The following is a 23376-nucleotide window of genomic DNA, read 5'->3' as shown; positions in this document are numbered from 1 at the left end:
TACAGCACCATTAAAAGCTTCTTGTTCGAACTCAGCTGTCATGGTTTCAGATTTTCTATGCCAGAGATCAAGGTATCAACTCAAAATCTGAATAAGACGATAAGAACGTAAGAGAAAAGAAAAGGGCTATTAACATTAACTATTTACTGTATGCACTATAAAATATTATATATAATCTTTGTTTTTGCCTTAACTATGAGAAAGACTGTTGAGGATTTTATTTCTTTATTTATGTTTTTTGTAAATCCTAATGGGTTGATAAAAAATAGGCAGCAGCCTGGCCTAAGTGCCTTATGTTTAAACATGTAGTATAGATGTTATACACCTTCTTGGCATTTTGCAAATCATACAATTTATAATAAAATTCATAATAAATGTTAGTCTACTTTCATAGACGCTACACAATTTTGCTGGTTTAACATTTCTGTTGTTCTTATACTTTGTGTGCAATTTAAACAATGTCTAAATGAAAAGTCAAACATTTCTCATTAACAATAGAGCCAGTGTAATGCTGAAAAGTTTGGAGCAGAGGGTGTGCTGTTTGCATTTTGTATTTATTTAAAGAAATTTCAAAAATATTGCAGGTAATTAGAATCATATTTTTTTTTGTTTTGTTTTGCATAAATTTAACTTTAAAGTCTGTTATTAATTTGTCTGCATTTGGATATTGCTACTCATTTGAGACCTTTATGCCTTTAGATATATTTGAGCTTAATATTTAACTTTCACACATTCTATCCATTTAGTTGACATGACTTTTATTGCCTTGATCTGTTATGACCTGCAGAAATTCAATCTGAAGATCAGTGTTCACATTGGACCAGCTGGTCTAAGCTTAATGCGATTGGGTGGATTCGAGTGGGAAATCACACAGAGAGAAGAGAACCAGACTCAGTCTGTCCAAGTCATATTTCCGGACAATATTTGCAACAGCAAAATTGATGAATCATGCTACCCACTCATGTTTCTATCTTAAGAAGTTATTTTTATTGCAAATGACTTTACTCTTTACCTCTGGGATGCATTCATCAGAAGTTTCCAGAAGAGCAAGCACATTAATTAGCAGAGAAAATATATGGACTGGACACCATTAATAAACATGGTTCACTGCAAGTGTGTGTGTGTGTGTGTGTGTGTGTGTGTGTGTGTGTGTGTGTGTGTGTGTGTGTGTGTGTGTGTGTTTGTGTGTGTGTAAGTCACACAGAACTACTGTCTGTGTTAGCCTCAGCACATTGGCTGGGAGTGTGTAAGGGCCCTCCAGGTGAGCTGTTATGGTCAATAGCAATGCTGTATGTTGAGATGCTCTGTTCACTTACTAACATCATAAGACTTATAGTTAATGTGGAGGCCCAGCTGCTGGCAGGGAGCTCCACCTACACACACACAACACAAACAGAGATAAATCATGCACCATGTACGACTTCTCAGGTTTATCTCTTAACTAATAAATACATAAGGTGTACTCACATGTGCCAGCAGATTGCTTAAGGCGATGTTTGCATAGGAAGAGAGGAAGGCTGTAGAGAACAGAGAGAAGCTATATCCACAAATATCAATAAATAAAAACTAATGTGAATTCTTACACTGGGTCTGCTGTGTTTACTTTAATTAGAATGTCACAGAATATTTGTGAGGTATTCTACAACATTATCAACAGCAAAGGAAACATTTGAAACTAATCAGCATAAATAAGACTAATTACAGGAAAACAAAAACAGGAAGGATTCATTATATAAGGAAAATAGAAAGCCAATGAGACTAAATGGGACAGATGGTGTACAGTATTGAATGTAAACAGAGCAGAATTTGGCCTGAATGAGGAATTAGGAATGTCTGAACATTAGAACAGAAGGAGTGTCTCACCACAAATAATAGAGAAGACATGGGTTCTCCAGCTTAATGTGAATAAAAACTGTCCAACAGCCATGCAGCCCAGAGCACCATTAAAACCAGCCAGCCCTGTGTATAAAACATCCTGCTGCACTGCAACAGAGATACCTGTAGAGAGACAGACATAGAGAGATGTACAGAGTAAAAGCCAAGGATCGTTGTTTGCTAATTTTACAAAAGGAAGAAGAAACAATTTTCATGTACGATTAAACAATGTATGTATTTTAAATGTTGACTCAATAGCTACTTATCTTAATAATCTTTTTGGTATATAAACACAATTTTGTACACTTGACTGCTATTGTGCTTACTGCCTGGAGGAGGCACTGCAGACTTAAGTGTGATTTTTCTCTTTCTTTACTATTTATCCTTGCACTTTCTCAGTGTCCAAAATGGTTCTTTATTCCCTACAGAAAGCAAATCGTTGGTATTTGTAACTCACAAGAGTACAATTTTTAGATTCTACCCTGTGTGGGATTTCACAAGTGCACAGACTAGTCTCCACTCTGCCTTTTCTATGTGACTAAAATACAGAAACTCTTAAAATAGTAAACTACGCTGGGATTAAGGTGTGGTTTCCTGCACCTAGAAAATTCTCTCTCTCTCTCTCTCTCTCTCTCTCTCTCTCTCTCTCTCTCTCTCTCTCTCTCTCTCTCTCTCTCTCTCTCTCTCTTTCTCTTTCTCCCTATACTGCACCCATTTTTGTACTTTTCTTCTTTACTTACGTTTAAGGTAATGGTTTTCCTGAACTGAAAGTGTTAATGCTGAGAATCTGCCTTCATTGGCTTGTGAACATTCACACTGCATTAGCTCTTATAGCCAGACATTAGTCCTTGGGGTTTTTCTCCTCACTGTCAGTCAGGAGAGTGTGAGTGTGAATGTGCACTTTGCTCATCCAGACAAGAGGAAGAGGATATGCCACCTTCACTCCCCCAACACACACACACACACACACACACACACACACACACACACACACACACACACACACACACACACAGCAGAACATTAACTCACATTTTCAAAAGTCTTGATGACATTTTCCTCTGACACAGTTACAGTAAATGAATCTTATACTGCATGTTTGAATTACAATCTTCCGGCTCTGGTGTGATGGATGACTACACACTTAATATCTCCTGAAGCATGCAAGCTCAGATATATGTTTTTTTCTTCTCTGCATAAGTGCATCTTGCAAACACTGGCATTATTATGTTTTGCTTCATTTTTCATGGAGGAGTACTATGTAGGCCTTAGGCCTCTCTGACACCTCAGCTGAGGACTAGTTACTATGGAAACAAAAATATGAAAACAGGGTTCATGAAACACAATAAGTTAAAAGGTTTGGTGTAAATATTCAGTAAAAATATCACAATTTCCTCCTTTTTTTTTTTTTTTTACCCCGGATGTGGTTGGATTAAAAAAATGCAAAATGACATGCAATAATCAGGTGACTTTGTGATCTGAGATGATTGGATGATTGGAGATTATTATATTATGGGAAAGGGACAACACAACCAATCCACTCTTTCTCTTTATAGCTCATTATTCCTCTTTCATGCCCTCTACCTCCATAATCCTCTCTCTCTCTCTCTCTCTCTCTCTCTCTCTCTCTCTCTCTCTCTCTCTCTCTCTCTCTCTCTCCCTCTCTCTCTCTCTCTCTCTCTCCCTCTCTCTCTCTCTCTCTCTCTCTCCCTCTCTCTCTCTCTCTCTCTCTCTCTCTCTCTCTCTCTCTCTCTCTCTCCCACTTCTTTTCTTTTCTTTCTTTTCTGTCCAGTGGTTGTATGGTAATGTGGTTATACTCCATTGTTTATTCATATTCTTTTGTTCTGTTGCAATCAGTATTGCATTGTTACTGCCAAGACAAGCTGCATCGTCTCTACACATAATTTACAGTATATATCTTTGTAAAAGGGGCTGAAACTTTAATGGCTAGACAGACTGATTAATCCCCTTCCATTAACGGTCAGCAAAAACATGCATTTAAAGCAATTTATCATAATAGTAACTGTTTATTTACTTGAAACAAAGGGATATTTAATTATGCTAGGAAATAAACATAAAAAATAAAATCATTTCTTTCATTTTAAATATGCAATCTTTGTTAGGAAGCACAGTTAAGGCAGAGCTCTGATAAATTCAGCCATGCTTTCAAAAAGCCTTGACTACTCCCCTGTCCATACAGATTAATTTATGTTGATATGAGAGGTTGAGGTGACTGATTTAATACTCTATGCCTTGCCCCAGCTCCCTAAACCCCCTCCCAACACCTTTTTTTTAACCACACAGCCATTTTACCAAGGATAGTGCACGATAAAATTGGTTTATATTCTTGGTGATTCATCATTCATTTGGTTTTTGCCCAGATGCTTTAAATCATTGCTTGAACTGCATCCAAATGAACAGAAACATTTGTGATTTATAGGTCAAACTTTAACTTTGAGGACAAATGATCTGTCAGATTCTTAGCATCTGTCCCTTAAATAAATTACCTTTAAGAAGCTGTTTCTTAAATGACATTTAAAAAGAGAGTTGTTTGGATTTCTAAAAAAATATTTTTTCCACCTACAGATTATTTTTTGAGAGTTTGAACATAATGCTTAGAAAGATTATTTTGGTGTTATGACACATCTGCAAATTTGTTAAATACAGTAAAAATATATAAATAATCTATCTATCTATCTATCTATCTATCTATCTATCTATCTATCTATCTATCTATCTATCTATCTATCTATCTATCTATCTATCTATCTATCTATCTATCTGCAGGTGACAAATGAAAAGAAAAAACAACATAAGGTTGGTTGATAATATTGTTTTGTTACCATGAGTCAGCAGAGTCTGGGGTTGTGATCTAGTGACAATAATGACCATCAAATATGATTTACATTATAACATCCTGATCAAACCATTCAGTGAGCCCTCAGTTAATTGGGGAAGAAAATACTCCTGTCAGGACAAAAATGTGTTATCTTTTGATATAAGTGATCAACCAGAAGAACTGTCTGAAGGAATAAGTGGCCCCAAAATATATTAGCAAATATAAATGTCATGATTTTTCCCCTTTATTTGTGACCCATATTTATTTTAGAACTTACCCCCCCCAAACACACACACACACACACACACACACACACACACACACACACACACACACACACACACACACACACACACACACACACACACACACACACACACACACGCAACCCACACACACACAATGCCGGTAAACAGTAATGAATCAGTGTGTACTTACATCACTTCCCATGCAAATGCTATGATTCATTCATCTCTTATTCTATTAGACTTAATGCCCTCTTCTGCATTTTTTCTTGTTTCACTCTTTAGCTCCCTTTCTCTCTCTAACCAAACCACTTAAATGTGCACTGCAATATCTGATGGAGTAAAGCACCATAGGAATCATTGCATTAGAAAAAGCATCCACATATGTCAGTAAACCAAATTATGCATCTGTGCCCTTATACAGATTTATCTCTTTCCTATTTTCAGCATCACCATGGTGACAGTGCGTATGTGTGACTTCATCTCTTTGCCCTGAAACTGCTCCTAGCACTGTTAGTGTGATGTATAAATTCAATGCTTATCACCTGCCAAACTATCCTGCATGAATTTCACAGTAAATCTCTTGCATTTTTCTGTTCAGGATATTAGACAATTATAGATTACTTGTGGGTGTTTATCTTTAAGGTGACTGTTTGTTGTTTTAAATATAAAATCTCTGTGAAGTTAAACAGAATGTGCTGTATTGTAATCCTGAATGTGTTCTTCTCAGAGAGGATGTTGAGAAGGTGATAGTTAATATATATATATATATATATATATATATATATATATATATATATATATATATATATATACAGCATTTAGCAGATGCTCTTATCCAGAGCAACTTACTTTTTTTTATACAATTAAGCAATCGAGGGTTAAGGGCCTTGCTCAGGGGCCCAGCAGTGGCAGCATGGTGAACATAGGAATCGAACTCACAACCTTCTGATTGGTAGCCCAACACCTTAACCACAAGGCTACCACATCCCTCATATAGTTACCTCTATTCATTGTTTTTATATTCACATGCCAATCCATATGTTTATGATAAAGGACATCCATGTCTATGCAAATCAAAAGGAAAAAAAAAATAATTTATGGCTTAATTTCGTTTTATACAACTGTGCAATTGAGGGGAAGGGCCTTGCTCAGGAGCCCAGCAGTGGCAGCTTGAGCTAGACTTAAGATCCATAGAAGTGCTTAAAACAAGCAGTAGTCCAGTAAGCTACCACATCCCCATTTATCAGCTCACATAACACATTCTTGTTCAAAACAAATCCAAACTGTTATTATTTACTATTTAAATGTTTTATTAAAATATTCTTCTACTTCTTCTTGTCTTGGTAGTGTTATAAGACTAAAAGGATAGAGTGATGCTAACCTACACCATTGCTATCCAACCTCCCCAGTCACCCTAACCCATGTCCCACTGCCCCCCACCCCACAGGTCTTACTATCTCTGTTATTGGGATGGAAATAAAACAGAAGCATGTTTCCAGCACCACAAGGGATAGAAATATATCATTATATGCAATAGATGTGAATGCCATAATGATTGTTGTTAAAGTGTCCAGTGTCATCTAGCAAACAATGATCCTCAGTGATCATTAGTAATCACATTTTTCTTCAATGCTTCATGTGCACATCTATATGTTAAATTATCTGTGTTGCAATTTTTATATCATGCATCAATGCAGATGCTCTGGTTGAGTGTAATTTTTACTGAATGGTAATTTGTTTTTCACATTTTTTACACATTAATTCACATTATTAAGTTTAGGAAAGCATTTACTTCCCTAATAAAACATATCGCTATCCTCTGTCAGAGGTGCCTATATATAATTACATTTGCTGAGCTATGACTGATCAATCAATTGTTAGAGAAGACCTGTCACTAATTTAATCATTATTTAATTAAATTATTTAATTTTGCATTGGTTTTCATATAGGTCTATTTATTTATTTGTTTTTTCAAAAGAAGACAAGAGGTGTCTGGTCTGAATAAATGTGGCATTGTTCTGCTTTAGACTTCAGTCTGTGTAATATTCACTGAGCTTTACTTACGGGAAATGAAACTGAATATCAGAAGGGAGAAGAGGGAGATAGAGTGCAGGATGGAAAATGATACAGACTGCTTCTCTTTTTAGGGATGAAATCCTTCTGCTTAGAGCTCTCAGCCTATTGATCCAAAATGCATTTAGTAAAGGCTGAGGCTAATGATAATCTGTGAGTATAATTATAGTCTTACGGATACAAAATGCTGGTCTTAGGTCAGTACTGCACTGTCTGTTTAAATCATTATATGTTAGCACAGAGAAACATCAATGTGGCAAAGTGATAAATGTTAAATGTTACTGAATGGAGACTCTGTAGCTCACACTGTGTAGGCTGTGCAACACTCTTTAGCTGGCTTTAGAGGAAAACAGTTTGAATATTTCTGATTTTGCTAAATTGGCTTTCTAACTGGCTTCAGACACCAACGCCTACTAGACCAGGCATGCATGGCTGTTTCTTGATGATTAGGCACAGCTTGGAGCTGTGCTTTCTGCATCAGATATGCTTTATCAAGCCGTTAGTAAATGACTCTCTTATGCAGCTACACAACCATAAACAGTATCTTTACATACACACACACACACACACACACACACACACACACACACACACACACACACACACACACACACACACACACACACAACCCATTACTGTCTAGCTAGTATGGTACCAGGCAGAGATGTGCTACCGTGTGTATGTATGTGTGTGTGTGTGTGTGTGTGTGTGTGTGTGTGTGCATAATGTGGGGAAGAGAAAAAAGACATCAAAAACACATATATTGAGTATTGACCGCTGAGTGTTTCCCCTAAAAGCATCACATATATCAGCTTGATTCATATATCAAGCATCGCGTTAGTTCTGGCAGGCCACGTCGTCAAGCATGCATCATCTGTTAATCAGCTGTCCGCGACTTGCACCAATCCGGTTACGACATCCGTATTACCCGACCATTTAAATTCCCATTCATAGAGCCGTTCAGCGCTTCGCCGCTGCCGCGATCGAAGAAATGTTTCATGAGTCCAACTTGTACAATTCATGGAACAGAGAATAAATAAGTGAACACCGACAGAACTCCCTTGGTGAAGGAAATAATCAATAATACTAAAGCCAATTGCTAGCAATTAAAAATGAGATGCTTTGTATACGTGTTGCTAGGTCTATAGGCTAAAATGATACTCTTATTTTTACCTCCGAGGGGGATTATTTCATGCTGTCTCTTTTGATTAAACAATTTCCATGCATATACATTTTTTTATTTTTTTTATTTAACAAAACAATGGTGAAAGCGAGAGAGATGTGCGTGTGTAAGATTAGTCAAGGGTCAAAGCTATTATTTATGCCTAATGAGTAGTTTCAGTAGTTCCACATAGTATCAGGAGTATGGTCAAGATCATTTCAATCTGTTTTTTTTTTTTGTCCTGCCACACAATCAACAATTTGTGATATTGTCACGAAGAGACACGGTGAGACAAAAGGCGAGTGAGGATCCAAATGCAGCTTAAAGTTTTACTAAATCTAAACAAGAAATAAACAACAAATAGGTAGGCAAAAACAGGGAACAGGAACAGAGACATAACTAGTCAACATACTACACCGCCAACGACTAACACCAGGGAGGTGAACAAACAGAGTAGACATAGTGAACACGAACCAATAACAAAGCAGAGACAATCAGAGACAAAGATATCAGAGCAGGGGGCCAGGGCGGCGCCGGCAGAGCAGGGGGCCAGGGGCAGAGCAGGGGGCGGGGGGCAGAGCAGGGGGCGGGGGGCAGAGCCGGAAGAGCAGGAAGCCAGGGCGGAGACGGCAGAGCAGGAAGCCAGGGCGGAGACGGCAGAGCAGGAAGCCAGGGCGGAGACGGCAGAGCAGGTGACCATGGTGGTGCTGGAGGCGGAGCCAGAGACCAGAGCGGAACCGGAGACCAGGGCGGTGCCGCAGGCGGGGCCAGAGACCGGAGCAGGACCAGAGACCAGGGTGGTGCTGGGGGTGCTCTGAGCCTGTAAGCAGAGACAGGAGGTAGAGGGGCTGGCACATCCAGTGAAACAAAACACAGCACAGGAAAATTGGTTGGTTCAGGCCAGGCAGAGAGTTCAGGGAGCTTGGGTGTAACCATGTCGACTGCGTTCTCAGACTCAGTCATTTCGGTCGACCTAGCTGGTTCCGTCGACCCGGTCGGTCCGGTTGGTTTCGTCGGTCCGGTTGGTTCAGCTGGTTCCGTCGACCCGGCTGGCCCATCTGGTTCCGACGACCCAGCTGGTTCCGGCAACATGGTCGGTCCGGCTGGTTCCGGCGTCCCGGCTGGTTCAGGCATCCCGGCTGGCCCCGGCGACCTGGTCGGTCCGGCTGGTTCCGGCGACTCTGCTGGTTCCGGTGAACCGGTCGGTCCGGCTGGTCCCGGCAAACCGTTCGGCGCGGCTGGTTCCGGCAAACCGGCTGGTTCGTCTGGTTCCGGCGACTCGGCTGGTTCGGTTGGTTCAGACGACCCGGTCGGCTTATCCGCCAGTTTTGAGACCAGCCGGTTAGCACTGGCCTCAGCCGAGCTTGCCGGTACTGTAGCCATGTGAACCGGCTTGGTCACAGGTGTGCGCGGGACTGGGCTGGACGGAGGCACTGTAGGGCAACTCTAAATTGATAAAGTCTGACAGGGACCCCATCTCTCGGCCAGCAGGCATTAAATAGTGCAGGTTGTCCTCCAAACCATACCTGAAGACATCTTTCAGGACCTTCTATTCGAAGTCCACCTGGTTACACACGTCCAAAAATACCTCAGTGTATTCCTCGATCGGAGAATCTTCCTGGCGTAAGCAAAATAAGATCTCTGTTGGATTCATTAGGGTTAGTCGTTCTGTCACAAAGAGACACGGTGAGACAAAGGCGAGTGAGGATCCAAATGCAGCTTAAAGTTTTACTAAATCAAAACAAGAAATAAACAACAAATAGGCAGGCAAAAACAGGGAACAGGAACAGAGACAGAGATATAACTAGACAACATACTACACCGGCAACGGCTAACACCAGGGACAATCAGAGACAAAGACAACACACCTGGAGGAAAGATTGAGTACAATTAGTGTCCATGGTAACCAAGAAGTGGGCGGCGCAAACAATTAACAGGGCAAGGCAGCAGACAGAAACAAAGGAAAACACAGACAGACTCATTACAGATATAATAAAGTCTATTGGTGTTGTGCATGAACAATGAAAAATGTTACACAACATAATATGGAAAAATGAACATTAAACAGGAGTCACTATTGAGCCCCATGTCCAGTTCTCTCTCACCTGCAAGTACCCCAAGACTTGATCCAAGCAGTGAGTGAAAGGCTAAGACTGGAGAAAAAAGCAACACAGCAGCAAGAATGATTAGGGTGGACCCCAGATCATCACAAGCGTAGATTTGCCCTACTCCCAACACTGCACCCTGCACAAGCTAACAGAAAACAGAGACAAAATCAAACTCAGCATAATATATATATATATATATATATATATATATATATATATATATATATATATATATATATATATAAAATTTAGTTACTGTTTTAGTTCAACAGCAGTTTTATTGCAGAAAGAGAGCTGCATGACATTTTATTACATTATTGAGTGTGTAATCAGTGTTTACTAGTCTATGAACACGGCAGACATATACAGTAGAATATCTGAAAGGTATTATAAAGCTGAACCACATATTGTATCATTTGCAGACTTGTAATATTTAGATCTGTGTTAAAACCCTAATCATATGTATATTCACATGTATATTTAATAAGTGTTCCCTAGTTTACTGTCATCCAGAATTTGAGCTGACACTCTGATTTGCCTGTTGGTAAGAAAATGTGTGTGGATGATGCCCTGTGATGAACTGGTGTACCATCCGGGGTAAGTTCCCACCCTATAACCAGTGTTCTGAAATATGCCTCTGATCCACCAGGACCTTTACCAGGATAAAGCATGTTACTAAACATGATGATGAAGCTGATATTGTTTTATTGGGAACCATATAAAACTTGTATGTTCTTATGTTTGGTACTCATTATTCAAGTATGCATTACACAAAGCAGAGATAAAATCATTTAATTTTTTTATGTCTTATTGAGGAATCGTTCTATAAAATACTGGACATGTAAATATCCTGTTTGCATGACATTAATTCAAAATGTTCACATGCCATACTGAATATTTAACTGGTAACACATACAGGTGCATCTCAATAAATTAGAATGTCATGGAAAAGTTATTTTATTTTAGTAATTCAACTCAAATATTGAAACTTATGCAATATAAATTCAGTACACACAGACTGGAATAATCTTTGGTACTTTTAATTGTGATGATTTTGGCTCACATTTAACAAAAACCCACCAATTAACTATCTCAAACAATTAGAATATGGTGACATGACAATCAGCTAATCAACACAAAACACCTGCAAAGGTTTCCTGAGCCATCAAAATGGTCTCTCAATATGGTTCACTAGGCTACACAATCATGGGGAAGACTGCTGATCTGACGGTTGTCCAGAAGGCAATAATTGATGCCCTTCACAAGGAGGATAAGCCACAAACATTCATTGTCAAAGAAGCTGGCTGTTCACAGCGTGCTGTATCCACGCATGTTAACAGAAAGTTGAGTGGAAGAAAAAAGTGTGGAAGAAAATGATGCTTCATGCTTCTATCTGCTGACCAGCACTGTAAAGACGCAATGTGAGGCCACAGTTGGATTTACATTGTTTGTAATGAATAATGCATTTCCCTTCCAGTAAGAGTTATAGAGGTGAGGGGGACAGCACTGAACTTTTCTATTCACCCAATAAGCTATTCATGACACAGGGCAGTAAATGAGCTATAGATGTATAAAAGTTACCACTCTTTCTTGCTCCCTCTTTCCTCAGACACCTCCACCATTGCACAATCTCTCTTAGCTGAAGTTATCTCCATGGAGACCTACAGGAAGCACTGGATACTGTTGTTGTATATCGATGAGGCCTGAAAGGCCCAACATGGGGTGCAACTACACTGAGGAAGCAACAAACAAATCACAGACCTGACACATCACAGGCTAGTAGGGAGGCAACATGGATATAGACTCCTTGAAATTCAGACTAGCATGGAGGAGGTAGTAGACTGAAACACTATGAATTATAAATAGGCTCTTTTTCAAGGACCCATATTACAAGAAGTAGATTGAAAGACTAGAAAAGTACACACACACACACACACACACACACACACACACACACACACACACTTGGAAATGTCCTTGATTAGAAATCCACAGCATGGTAAGTTCTTAGCATGAAAGAAATACACATCTTTTTTTCTGGCCAACTGTAATACAATAAATATTGTATATTGTATAGTTTCATGTATACAATAAACTAACCTAAAGAATGCTCCCTTAAAAAGCTTTCAGCTGTGCTAGCACAAGTTCAAAAATATTTTATAACATTTGATATGGATTCAAAAGCAGCACTGAAACAAATACTGCAATCACCGATAAGCATTTTGTTTAAGTTTGTTATCTTCTAAAAGCTGTTCATGGACAGCTTAGTAATAAAAGAGTCCATCTCTCTATACTTCCTTTTTTGGCAAATCCCCAAATAGTGAGTCATCCAAGTCTGCACTACGTTTCACAGCATGAACACATACTCAAACATGTCTGGAATACTGAGGAAGCAAGCGCAGCTCTGGTGTCCCCTGATGAGCTCATTGATGTCCTAACCTGAGGTATGTTGAGTTGTGTGCTGTTAATGCTCAGTGTTCCCCCCTGAGGCAGGACTGGATGACTGGGGTAGTATGGGTTCTCAGTACCGATGCAGGCCAAATACAGGAGCAGGACAGTGTTGAAGGGGAAAACACTTACAGGCAAATCACATTTGTTTAACACAGCAGCTATGCCACTATGTACAAATGTACTGAGAGAGAGAGAGAGAGAGAGAGAGAGAGAGAGAGAGAGAGAGAGAGAGGGGGGAAGTAATGTATAAGACCATAATATCTATCACAGTCCAAAATCTGTGTATGTGTGGACATATATGTGTATGTAAGGGCCTTACGTTGCAGCTCCAGCAAGACATACAGGCAGCAGTAGCCACCAGTACCAGTCTCCTGCACTGCTGAACACACCGATCAATAATGCCACCAACATCCCGTTATAACCATGTTCTCCCCTGGAAACCTCAGCTCTGTGGCACACAAACACACCACAAAAATGTCTCTCTATTTCATCAAGTGGTGTGTGTGTGAGTGTGCCTGTGTGTGTGAGTGATTTTCCCTCACTGTGGCACGCTGATTAGGATAGCCATGACTGTAGATGAGAGGAGTCCCAGGCTTCCCAGCAGGGCCTGCCAGGGACTGGCAATTGACAGAGCAGTAAGAATCAGAGCTCCACTCAAAGGGTTATTCACCATGATCACACCAGAGACACCTCTCAATAACCACTCTAACAGCTGCATGAGGAAAGTTTGATCTGAGAGAATGAGAGAGCAAGAGAGAGAGAGAGAGAGAGAGAGAGAGAGAGAGAGAGAGAGAGAGAGAGAGAGAAGCAATGGAATGCATAGGTTTGCTTCGACAATATTATTTGGGGATAATTTGTAATGTAGAAATATTTTACAAGCTACTATATCTGTCACTTGATATTATTCCGTATGATGTTAGAAAATACTTGATGTTAGAAAATACTTAAAAACTCAATGTTTTGCCTTCTCTATCTCCAAATCTTATATGAAGTACAGGGTGTGGACATAGTGAAGAATATTTGCATTACAGACTTTTATAGAGTAATATCACACTATGACACAAAAAAATGCCTGAGTACCCTACATTGTGAATGAATAGAATAGAAAAGTGAGGTAGAGACTGAGAGACAGTGGAGACAGACTCCCTCATCTGGCCCATTCATCACTATCAAGTACTTTCTCATCATAATTCTTTTTATTAATAATATCTTTGTGGTATGCAATCTGACATCCTGTAATTGTTATTGCATTCACCTTTATTGTTTTTGTTTGATGTTCTTACTGCTCATATTTTACATAGATGTAGTCAGCTTTTATAGTAATTTCCCTCTCACAGTTCTGCCAGTAAAGCTCTCTTTGGAAATTGAAAGAGAAAGACTGATATAATGTGTTCTATCATATTACATTCTGGAAATTCTCATTGCAATGATGCTAACAATTATAGCTAACAACAAAATCTGTCCATTATACCTTATATTTTAGTTAAATGCAAAAAAATATATATAATTTTTATCAAAGATTTACTGTTACATTTTTTCTCCCAGTAAACCCACTTTTGTGTCTGTGCTAGTAGTAGCCTGGAGTAAGAGCTGGCTCACTAACTTAAGGAAAATGCAATTTTAGCCAACAATTTAGTCGCAGTTAATGCATCAAGTCGCAGTTAATGCATGCTATATAAACATATTTAATATGTTTATAAACATATTTAATAAGTTTTAATAAGTTTCTTTGTGAACATTTCCATTAAACTTACAGTGTGTTACAGAACATTTGGTAAGTAGGGGCTTACCCTTCATGTACACGTGAAAGTGCTCCATTTCTCCTGTGCAGTACAGCAGCTTCTGGATCACGTGCTGTTTGTGGCTTTTTGGCTGCTCACATGTTTTTTTAGCCTTAAACATCACTTACAAAAACTTACAAGAATCAAGCAGCTGAGTGTTTTTCTCTCTCACGCTTTCCCTCTGTTGTAGACAGGTTTGCTGTTGTGTCTCTCACTCTCTGACCCTCTCTCGCTCTGACATTCCCCTCACCACTATGATTGTTCTTGGTTAAAGCAACACTAGTTAATCTGTGAGGTACAGCATAATAAATAACATCAGGAAAAAAAAAGTACAATAGAATTGCATGTTATTGTTCAATTTATTTCCGCTGTGCAAATTGTTGTGAAAACTTCTTGCCTCAGCTTATACTCCCACTAGTCTGACACAAATGTAGAAGCCACATAAGCAAGTGAGTTCTTATATCTTGACAAAAAACAAATGGTATTAATTGAATATAAATATTTTAAATAAATATATAATCGGCCTTGTAGCCTGAAGGAACAAACTTTAGTGGTCTGCTTCCTGTCTTAACTGGAACAGATTTGTTTTCCTGTGTAAATACATGTCACCTGTGGTGAACCATGTTGAACTGTGAATATTACATGCTGGGGTCTTGAAGTGACGGCTCACTGTGGTACTGTTAATATTATGCACAGTTTGGGGTACACTTTCTTATATAATGACAAATGGCTGGTTTTAGGTCAGAACACACCATGTGCTTTGAAATAGCGAGAGATCCAATGAATCATTAACCCTTGAAGTCACTAATACTTACAGTAACCAAAGAGCAGATATGTTGTATTATCTCTCTTATGAATATTCTGATATGAAATTCATATGACAGACACTATAGATGAACAAAACAGTGGCTGGAAAATGTTTTGCTCATCTTCAATTTGGGCAGTGAATCTCTCTCTCTCTCTCTCTCTCTGTCTCTCTCTCTCCCCCCCCCCTCTCTCTCCCCCCCCCCTCTCTCTCTCTCAGATCAGCCTTTAGAATTCTTTTTATTCCTTCCCTCTCTCTCCTATGTCTATCTCTCTATCTTTAAATTTGTGTGTGTGTGTGTGTGTGTGTGTGCGCGTGCGTGTGTGAGTGAGTGAGAGAGAGATGGAGATGGAGGGAGAGAGAGGGAGAAAGAGAAGGGGGTGATGTATGAGTATTGGACATTTTAGGACAGAGTCCACATTGATATTCTGCTTGCAGCTTGACCTTAATCTGTAGCAACTTGTGTTCTTGATTACTTTGGAGCACAAGGCCACTAACATTTAAAGGACACCAGCATGAATAAATACATACAAAGAAGTGTGAAACAGAGTAAGAACGAGTTAATTTACATTTACATTTACATTTACAGCATTTGGCAGACGCCCTTATCCAGAGCGACGTACATAAGTGCTTAAATCTCTAACACTGAATACATTAATGCTGGTTCACTAGGTTACATACTTAAGATACCAAGAGTTTAAAACATTTGTTCAAAGTTAGAATGAAAAAGTGTCAAAGGTTTTTTTTTTTTTTTTTTAATGCAAAAGATAAGGAAAGAAGTGCTAGTTGAAGTGCTTCCTGAATAAGTAGGTCTTCAACCGCCGCTTGAAAATAGCCAGTGACTCGGCTGTCCGGACCTCTATGGGAAGTTCATTCCACCACCTTGGTGCCAGTACAGAGAAGAGTCTTGTAGTATACTTGCCTCTTACCCTGAGAGATGGTGGAACCAGTCGAGCAGTGCTGGTAGATCGGAGGTTACGGGGTGCAGTGCGAGGAATGATGAGGGCTTTGAGGTAAGAGGGGGCTGGTCCATTTTTGGCTTTGTAGGCCAGCATCAGTGTTTTGAACCGGATGCGTGCAGCTACCGGAAGCCAGTGGAGGGATCGCAGTAGCGAGGTGGTATGCGAGAACTTTGGCAGGTTGAAAACAAGCCGGGCAGCTGCATTTTGGGTCATTTGCAGAGGACAAATTGCATTCATAGGTAGACCTGCCAGCAGTGCATTGCAGTAATCCAGTCTAGAAATGACAAGAGACTGAACAAGTACCTGGGCAGTCTGTGTGGACAAAAATGGCCGAATCCTTCTAATGTTGTAGAGAAGAAACCGACATGAGCGAGTCACATTTGCAACATGAGAGGAAAAGGACAGTTGATTGTCTATGGTTACCCCAAGGTTGCGAGCTGTGGCTGAAGGGGAGATCAGATCGTTGTGCAAGGATATAGCAAGATCATGACCTGGGGATGAATCACCTGGGATGAACAGCAGTTCAGTTTTGCTAGGATTGAGCTTTAACAGATGAGCAGTCATCCATGATGAAATTTCTGCCAGACATGCTGAGATCCGGTCAGAAGCTGTGGCATCTGAGGGTGGGAAAGAGAAGATAAGTTGTGTATCATCAGCATAGCAGTGGTAAGAGAACCCATGTGATGAAATAACTTCACCAAGAGAGTGAGTATACAAGGAGAAAAGAAGAGGACCAAGTACAGAGCCCTGTGGGACGCCAGTGGAGAGTCTGCGTGGAGCAGATGTCACTCCCCTCCATGTTACTTGATATGAGCGTCCTTCCAGGTAGGAGGCAAACCATTCCCAAGCTGATCCGCAAATCCCAAGACTCTTGAGGGAGGATAAGAGAGTCTTGTGGTTGACCGTATCAAACGCTGCTGAAAGGTCAAGGAGGATAAGGACGGATGATAGTTTGGCTGATCTAGCAGTATGTAGCTTCTCAGAGACATCCAAAAGGGCTGTCTCTGTAGAGTGAGCTGCTTTAAAGCCAGACTGTTTGGGATCTTGGAGGTTGTTCTGTGAGAGATAGACAGACAGTTGATTATAGACAATGCGTTCAAGAATTTTTGAAAGAAATGAGAGAAGTGATACCGGTCTGTAGTTACTGATGTCTGATGGATCCAGAGCAGGTTTCTTTAGGATGGGAATAACCCTTGCTCTCTTGAAAGTAGTTGGCACCTGACCAGATGCTATGGATCTATTGACGATAGTGGAAATGAAGGGCAAGAGGTCTTGTGAGATGGTCTGGAGCATAGTGGTAGGGAGTGGATCCAATGGGCAGGTGGTAGGATTGCAGGACTGGATGAGTTGTAAAATCTCTTCTGCTGCCACAGTTGAAAAATGTGACAACGAAGGTGTAGGGGAATCCATACTCTGAGATGTAAGTGCAGTCGGGGCTGAAGTGAAGGTCCGGCAGATTTCCTCAATCTTCTCCTGGTAGAAAGAAGCAAAGTCTTCTGCAGTCAGGGAGGATGAAGAAGGTGGAGCCGGGGGGTTTAGCAGAGAAGAGATGATGTTGTGGAATTTCCGAGGGTCATGTGAGGAAGCTTCAAGCTTTTCCTTGTAGAAGGAAGTCTTGGCAGAAGTCACATCTGAGGAGAACTTGACAAGAAGTGTTCTGTAAAAATCAAGATCTGCATCAAGTTGTGATTTCTTCCACTTTCTCTCTGATGATCTTAGCTCTCTTCGATTGTTGCGCAGCACATCTGAAAGCCAAGGAGCAGAAGAAGAAGTTTTCTTGGATTTAGTGAACATAGGGCAGAGGGAAGTCCATAGTTGAGGAAAGAGATGAGAGGAAAGTATCTGTGGCTGAGTCTAAGGGTAGTGAGGAAAAAGACTTAGCATCAGGAAGGGAAGAAAGAGTGCCAGAAGCTACAGATGAAGGTGAGACAGAGTGAAGGTTGCGGCGAGTAAGAGCAAGGGGGTGAGAGGTAGTTTTAGGTAAGATAGGTAGAGTGATGGTGAAGGATACCAGGTGATGATCAGAGACGTGGAGTGGGGTAGCAGTCATATCTGTAGCTGGAGAAGGACGGGTGAAAACCAGGTCCAGGACATTGCCCTCCTTTGTGTGTGGGGATGTAGCTGTTGAGTGTGAGGGAGAAAGAGTCGAGAAGAGACAGGAGGGAAGAAGAATTGTAGCTTGTCAGAGGGGAGGTTGAAGTCACCAAGCACTGTCAGGGGGGAGCTATCGGAAGGGAAAGCACTAAGCAGTGAGTCCATTTCTTCCAGGAAGTTTCCTAGGGGACCAGGAGGGCGGTAGACAACAATGATAACAAGGCTGATAGGAGAGGTAACTGAAATGGCATGAAATTCAAAAGAAGAGATGGTTAAATTAGAGAAGAGTAGAGGTTTTAAAGCACCATTTCTTTGACAACAATAAACCTGTACCACCACCCCTGCCTGTTTCTCGTGGTGAGTGAGAGAAAGCATAGGCAGAGGATAAAGCAGCTGGTGTAGCAGTGTTCTGTGGGGATATCCAGGTTTCTGTTAGAGCAAGAAAATCAAAGGAGTAATGGGAAGTTAAAGCAGAGATAAAATCAGCTTTCTTTACCGCAGACTGACAATTCCAGAGCCCACCTACCACTACTGTTTGAGACTTACACAACAGAGGAGGGTAGATGAGGTTATTGGGATTGTGACCTCTGCTTTGTGGATGAGAGCGTCTGCGAGAGTAGGCCTTGAGTACAGAGATGGGTTTAAGGCACATATTTGTAGTCAAACAAGAGTGAGAATTGAGGTATGGTAGAATATATCAAGACAGTACTAGACACTAATGTTAGAGAGAGAGAGAGCTACTAACAAACCTTCAATTTAAATAGGTAAGCCCTGCCCCCAATTCACACCTTAAGGGAGAGACTGAAACTACTCCTGATTAATCAGCTGAGAGAACAACAAAAACCAACACTATAAAAATCAACAATGCTATAGAATATAACACGATTCAAATCACACTACTCTAGAACAAAGTGAGTTAAGCAGATAGTATACAAAAGACAGGAACCTACTTTACCAGAAGACAATATAATCAAATGTAGAGAGTTAAAGCACACTGAAGAGTAGGCTGGTTCACCTTCAATTTAAATAGGTAAGCCCTGCCCCCAATTCACACCTTAAGGGAGACTGAAACTACTCCTGATTAATCAGCTGAGAGAACAACAAAAACCAACACTATAAAAATCAACAATGCTATAGAATATAACACGATTCAAGTCACACTACTCTAGAACAAAGTGAGTTAAGCAGATAGTATACAAAAGACAGGAACCTACTTTACCAGAAGAAGTTAATGAGAAGGTGATTAGTCAAAAGCCACAACTAAAGATTTTTGGAACACCTTTACACAGGTTTATACAACGTTTACATGGTACCACACTGTATCAGATGTCTTGTATGTGTGTAAAGGACTAAGAAAACTGAAGATGTTCTATATTTACGTCTTTTGTATATGTATCCATTTATACAGTATATTTGTTCATTCCCACTAAATGTGTGTGTATTGTGGCATGCTGAACAGAAGAATTTTCTCTGAAACACCACCTGGTACAACATTCCCTGGCATGCGCACACACACACACACACACACACACACACACACACACACACACACACACACACACACACACACACACACACACACACACACACACACACACACACACACACACTTACTTAAATCCAGACCCACCACTGATCTGGCTTAGACATCAAAACACACACACACACACACACACACACACACACACACACACACACACACACACACACACACACACACACACACACACACACACACGGTCTCATTTCTGACACCTGTTTCCTGTTTTTCCCTAATAACTGTCTACATAAAAAACTCAGTATGAACATTATTTGAGAATTTTTTTAGTTTTCCAGAATGATTTCTAAGTCTCTGACTTTTAATCATTTTTGGCCCATATTGCACTGCTTGCCTGATTATTTGTCCATTGCCTACAGTATGTTTGACCATGTAATTGTCAACTGACTTAGACTTTAATAAATTAAAGCTCATTCACTTACCTCTAATTTGTGATAAGTATGTTTTAGCCTATATGTGATATTATGTGGTTATAGTACCTTAACTTCAAACAGTGATTGAAAGATTGTGCTAGAACAACCAATAATGGACCTGCACCCTGAATATACTGTAACAAGACAATATTGTGGGCAGTAATAGCTCAATGGTTAAGCTGTTAGTCTACTTTTTGGAAGATTAAAATTTCACATCCTATCACTTCCAAGCTGCCTTTGATGGGCCCTTCTGCAAAGCCCTAAACGTTCAACAGCTCAGTTGTCTAAATGAGGTGAAATATAAGTTGATCTGGTTAATACATTAATGATCATATCTTTATTTGATTAGTTAAGAAGTGGATTTTTTATAGACAAATAGAACTGGTAGAAAAAAAGATGGTAGATACAATGTTAGAATTCTTAATTCAAGTAATGATATTTGATGCTGTGTTTTGTACAAGCTGGACAAATTTACAAACCTTAATCTTCTTTATTTTAGTTCTTAGACAAACATAATTACTCTGCCGGTAGATTATTCAAAGATGAATAATCCTTATCTGTACAGAACTGGCCCGAGAGCTGCTCAATTACAGCACCTACACAAATCTGCATATACATACAAGCATCCATGTACACACTCATTAAGGATGCACAGACACCATGGCTGGTTGAGAATCATTATCTCTGCATGTGTCAGGATGTAATTACTTGCCTGTTTATTGCTTTTGCTGAAAATACCATTCTGCACTTAGATGCATGCAGTGTATATTGCATAAATGTGTTCGTGTTTGAGAGAGAGAGAGCGAGAGAGAGAGAGAGAGAGAGAGAGAGAGATGGGGGGTGGGGGTGGGCATGGGGTAAAGTGTAGGAAGTATACATGTGAGAGCTTGTGCACGTGTTGGCACTGACAGATGACTCACCATAAAAGTTCATCAGTTTCTCATTGCTTTCACTTTGCACTTTGCTCTGCTCTTCTTGGTGCCACTGATAGTAAAACTAAAATGTGTGTGTTTGTGTGTGTGTGTGTGTGTGTGTGTGTGTGTGTGTCTGTCTGTCTTTAAAGGTTATTCAGATAAATGAGCCAGGAATCAGTCTGCAGTTTGATTACTGCTTCGCTTTTACTGCTTTTCCAGTTGAAACATTTCCTCTGCTTCACACACATTTGCCTTTAAATCTTCTTCCAGCATCATACCAGACACAACATTCCCCTGCTCTCATGTGATATGTTTGGAAGAGGACTGCAGTATAGTATGTTTTTGCATTAAATTGTGCTTTCATCTTTGATAATTAAGGATGAACAAATAACAAGTTGTTCAATTTTGATAATGAGTTTTTTCGTATAGTTTGGTCAAAGAGTGGCAGGGGTCAAGTCTGGACTGGAATATTTAAGCATATAGTGAAAATAAAAGTTGATTGTACAAAACTGGGTGACTTGCTATAGATACTAAGGAGTTTGAGATAACACTGGATGATTTGGAATGAGGATAAATTTGTTAGGTGGTGCGTGCGTGTGTGTGCGTGTGTGTGTGTGTGTGTGCGTGTGTGTGTGTGTGAGACAGTGGGAGGGAGAGAGGGTGCAAATGCATCTCTCTCAGTGGTTGACTAATAATTTTTTGATAAGATCCTCAGATGACAACAGAGAACAGAAGTGTTTAGCTCAGCTTATTGAGGGGGAAGAAGAAAGGGAAAATAAATTGATGTAGAGAGAGAGAGAGAGAGGGAGAGAGAGAGAGAGAGAGAGAGAGAGAGAGAGAGAGAGAGAGAGAGAGAGAGAGAGAGAGAGAGAGAGAGAGAGAGAGAGAGAGAGAGAGAGAGAGAGAGAGAGAGAACGACAGAGAACTGTATCCAAAAAGTCCTTGCTTGGTGACACAGCTCTCTCTCTCTCTCTCTCTCTCTCTCTCTCTCTCTCTCTCTCTCTCTCTCTCTCTCTCTCTCTCTCTCTCTCTCTCTCTGTGTGTGTGTGTGCAGGCCCTCTTAGTCATGCCGAGAGGAGGCATCTGCCATGCTACACGCTGCTAATGGTTCTCCTGGGCAATGGCAAAATTCACAGCAATGTTTGTGCATGCCCATGTGTGTGTTTGTGTGGGTGTGTTCTTCACTCTTGAGAGATCACATAGCAGAACAGAATTGAATCTTCACCATGGAGCACCGGGCACCAGTCAAGTGAATTATAAGAAATAAACTTTGAATCTGTTGCAATCTCCCTCCTTCTTCATCTTTCCTCTTTCACTCACTTCCCTCCACCCATCACCATGACAACCAGGACCATCTGAAGGTTGAGCAGGATCTTTTGTAAGATTCATCATAAATTCTTGCATATTTCTTTTCTTTAATTCTTCATCGTTTTATATATAGTTTTTTCTTTTCTTTAGAACAAACAAACTACTACATCAGCAGTAAACCAGTCCAGATTGGATCAGGCTCTGATGTATAAAGTACTATGGATACCAGAGTATCAATTCCCTCAACCACAATGTGATAAACTAAGTGCAGTTAAAAATAACCATGAGCCATAGACATCTGAAATGTTTTTTTTTTAAACATTATTAAGCTAATATGAATATTGATGATCAATTAGAAAATCTAGCATAGTCACAGTAGGAAAACTGAACAGATTTCATTCTCTGTACTGTTTTATTTGTATGATGCATTGTACTCACATATGTACAGAGAAATGTAAGAAAACTGCTTGCATTTTTCAAGAAAGCATCATTATAAGTAGGAAAATGATAAAATGTTGATATAGGTAACAACAGATATGCATGTATACGAGTGAAGCGCAAGGTGAAATCTTGTGTTTTGTATTTGATGCACCACAACTGGATAGGAAACACAGTCAGGGGAACTAGAGAACAGTGATAAACAACTTATAAACAGAAGTGATGAACAGCTTATACTTGTGATAAATATGCATGAAACATGTAAACAGTCAAACAGGAACACAAAGTGATTATAAATATACACACTAATATGGACTAATAAGAAAAATGTGGAACCCATTTAACAA

At 39.9% G+C, this 23376-nt stretch overlaps 1 protein-coding gene across 1 annotated transcript; it reads right to left on the bottom strand.

Moving 5' to 3' along the window:
- Positions 1–1181: 1181 nt before the first annotated feature.
- Positions 1182–14868, bottom strand: si:dkey-183c6.7 (urea transporter 1). The gene is made up of 8 exons (XM_027178404.2): positions 14547–14868; positions 13299–13488; positions 13076–13204; positions 12745–12937; positions 10303–10450; positions 1864–1998; positions 1468–1517; positions 1182–1373 (listed from the first exon to the last, which is right to left on the bottom strand). The coding sequence occupies exons 1-8, from the start codon at positions 14656–14658 to the stop codon at positions 1197–1199; spliced, it is 1134 nt and encodes a 377-aa protein (XP_027034205.2). The 5' UTR covers positions 14659–14868; the 3' UTR covers positions 1182–1196.
- Between the last annotated feature and the right edge of the window lie 8508 nt (positions 14869–23376).

The sequence above is a fragment of the Tachysurus fulvidraco genome, chromosome 1 (genome assembly GCF_022655615.1).
Source record: "Tachysurus fulvidraco isolate hzauxx_2018 chromosome 1, HZAU_PFXX_2.0, whole genome shotgun sequence".
In the NCBI taxonomy this organism is placed as follows: domain Eukaryota; kingdom Metazoa; phylum Chordata; class Actinopteri; order Siluriformes; family Bagridae; genus Tachysurus; species Tachysurus fulvidraco.
Note: the sequence above shows the minus strand (reverse complement) of the source record. Positions and strands in the feature narration are given on the sequence as shown.

Bases quoted from the DNA above. Each gene is read 5' to 3' on its own strand.
- si:dkey-183c6.7 (XM_027178404.2), bottom strand. From the start codon at position 14,658: ATGTTTAAGGCTAAAAAAACATGTGAGCAGCCAAAAAGCCACAAACAG. The intron at 13,489-14,546 runs GTAAGCCCCTAC...TCATTCTCTCAG, and splicing joins CTTTCACGTGTACATGAAGG to ATCAAACTTTCCTCATGCAG. The intron at 12,938-13,075 runs GTAAGGCCCTTA...TCTCTCTCTCAG, and splicing joins TGTCTTGCTGGAGCTGCAAC to TACATTTGTACATAGTGGCA.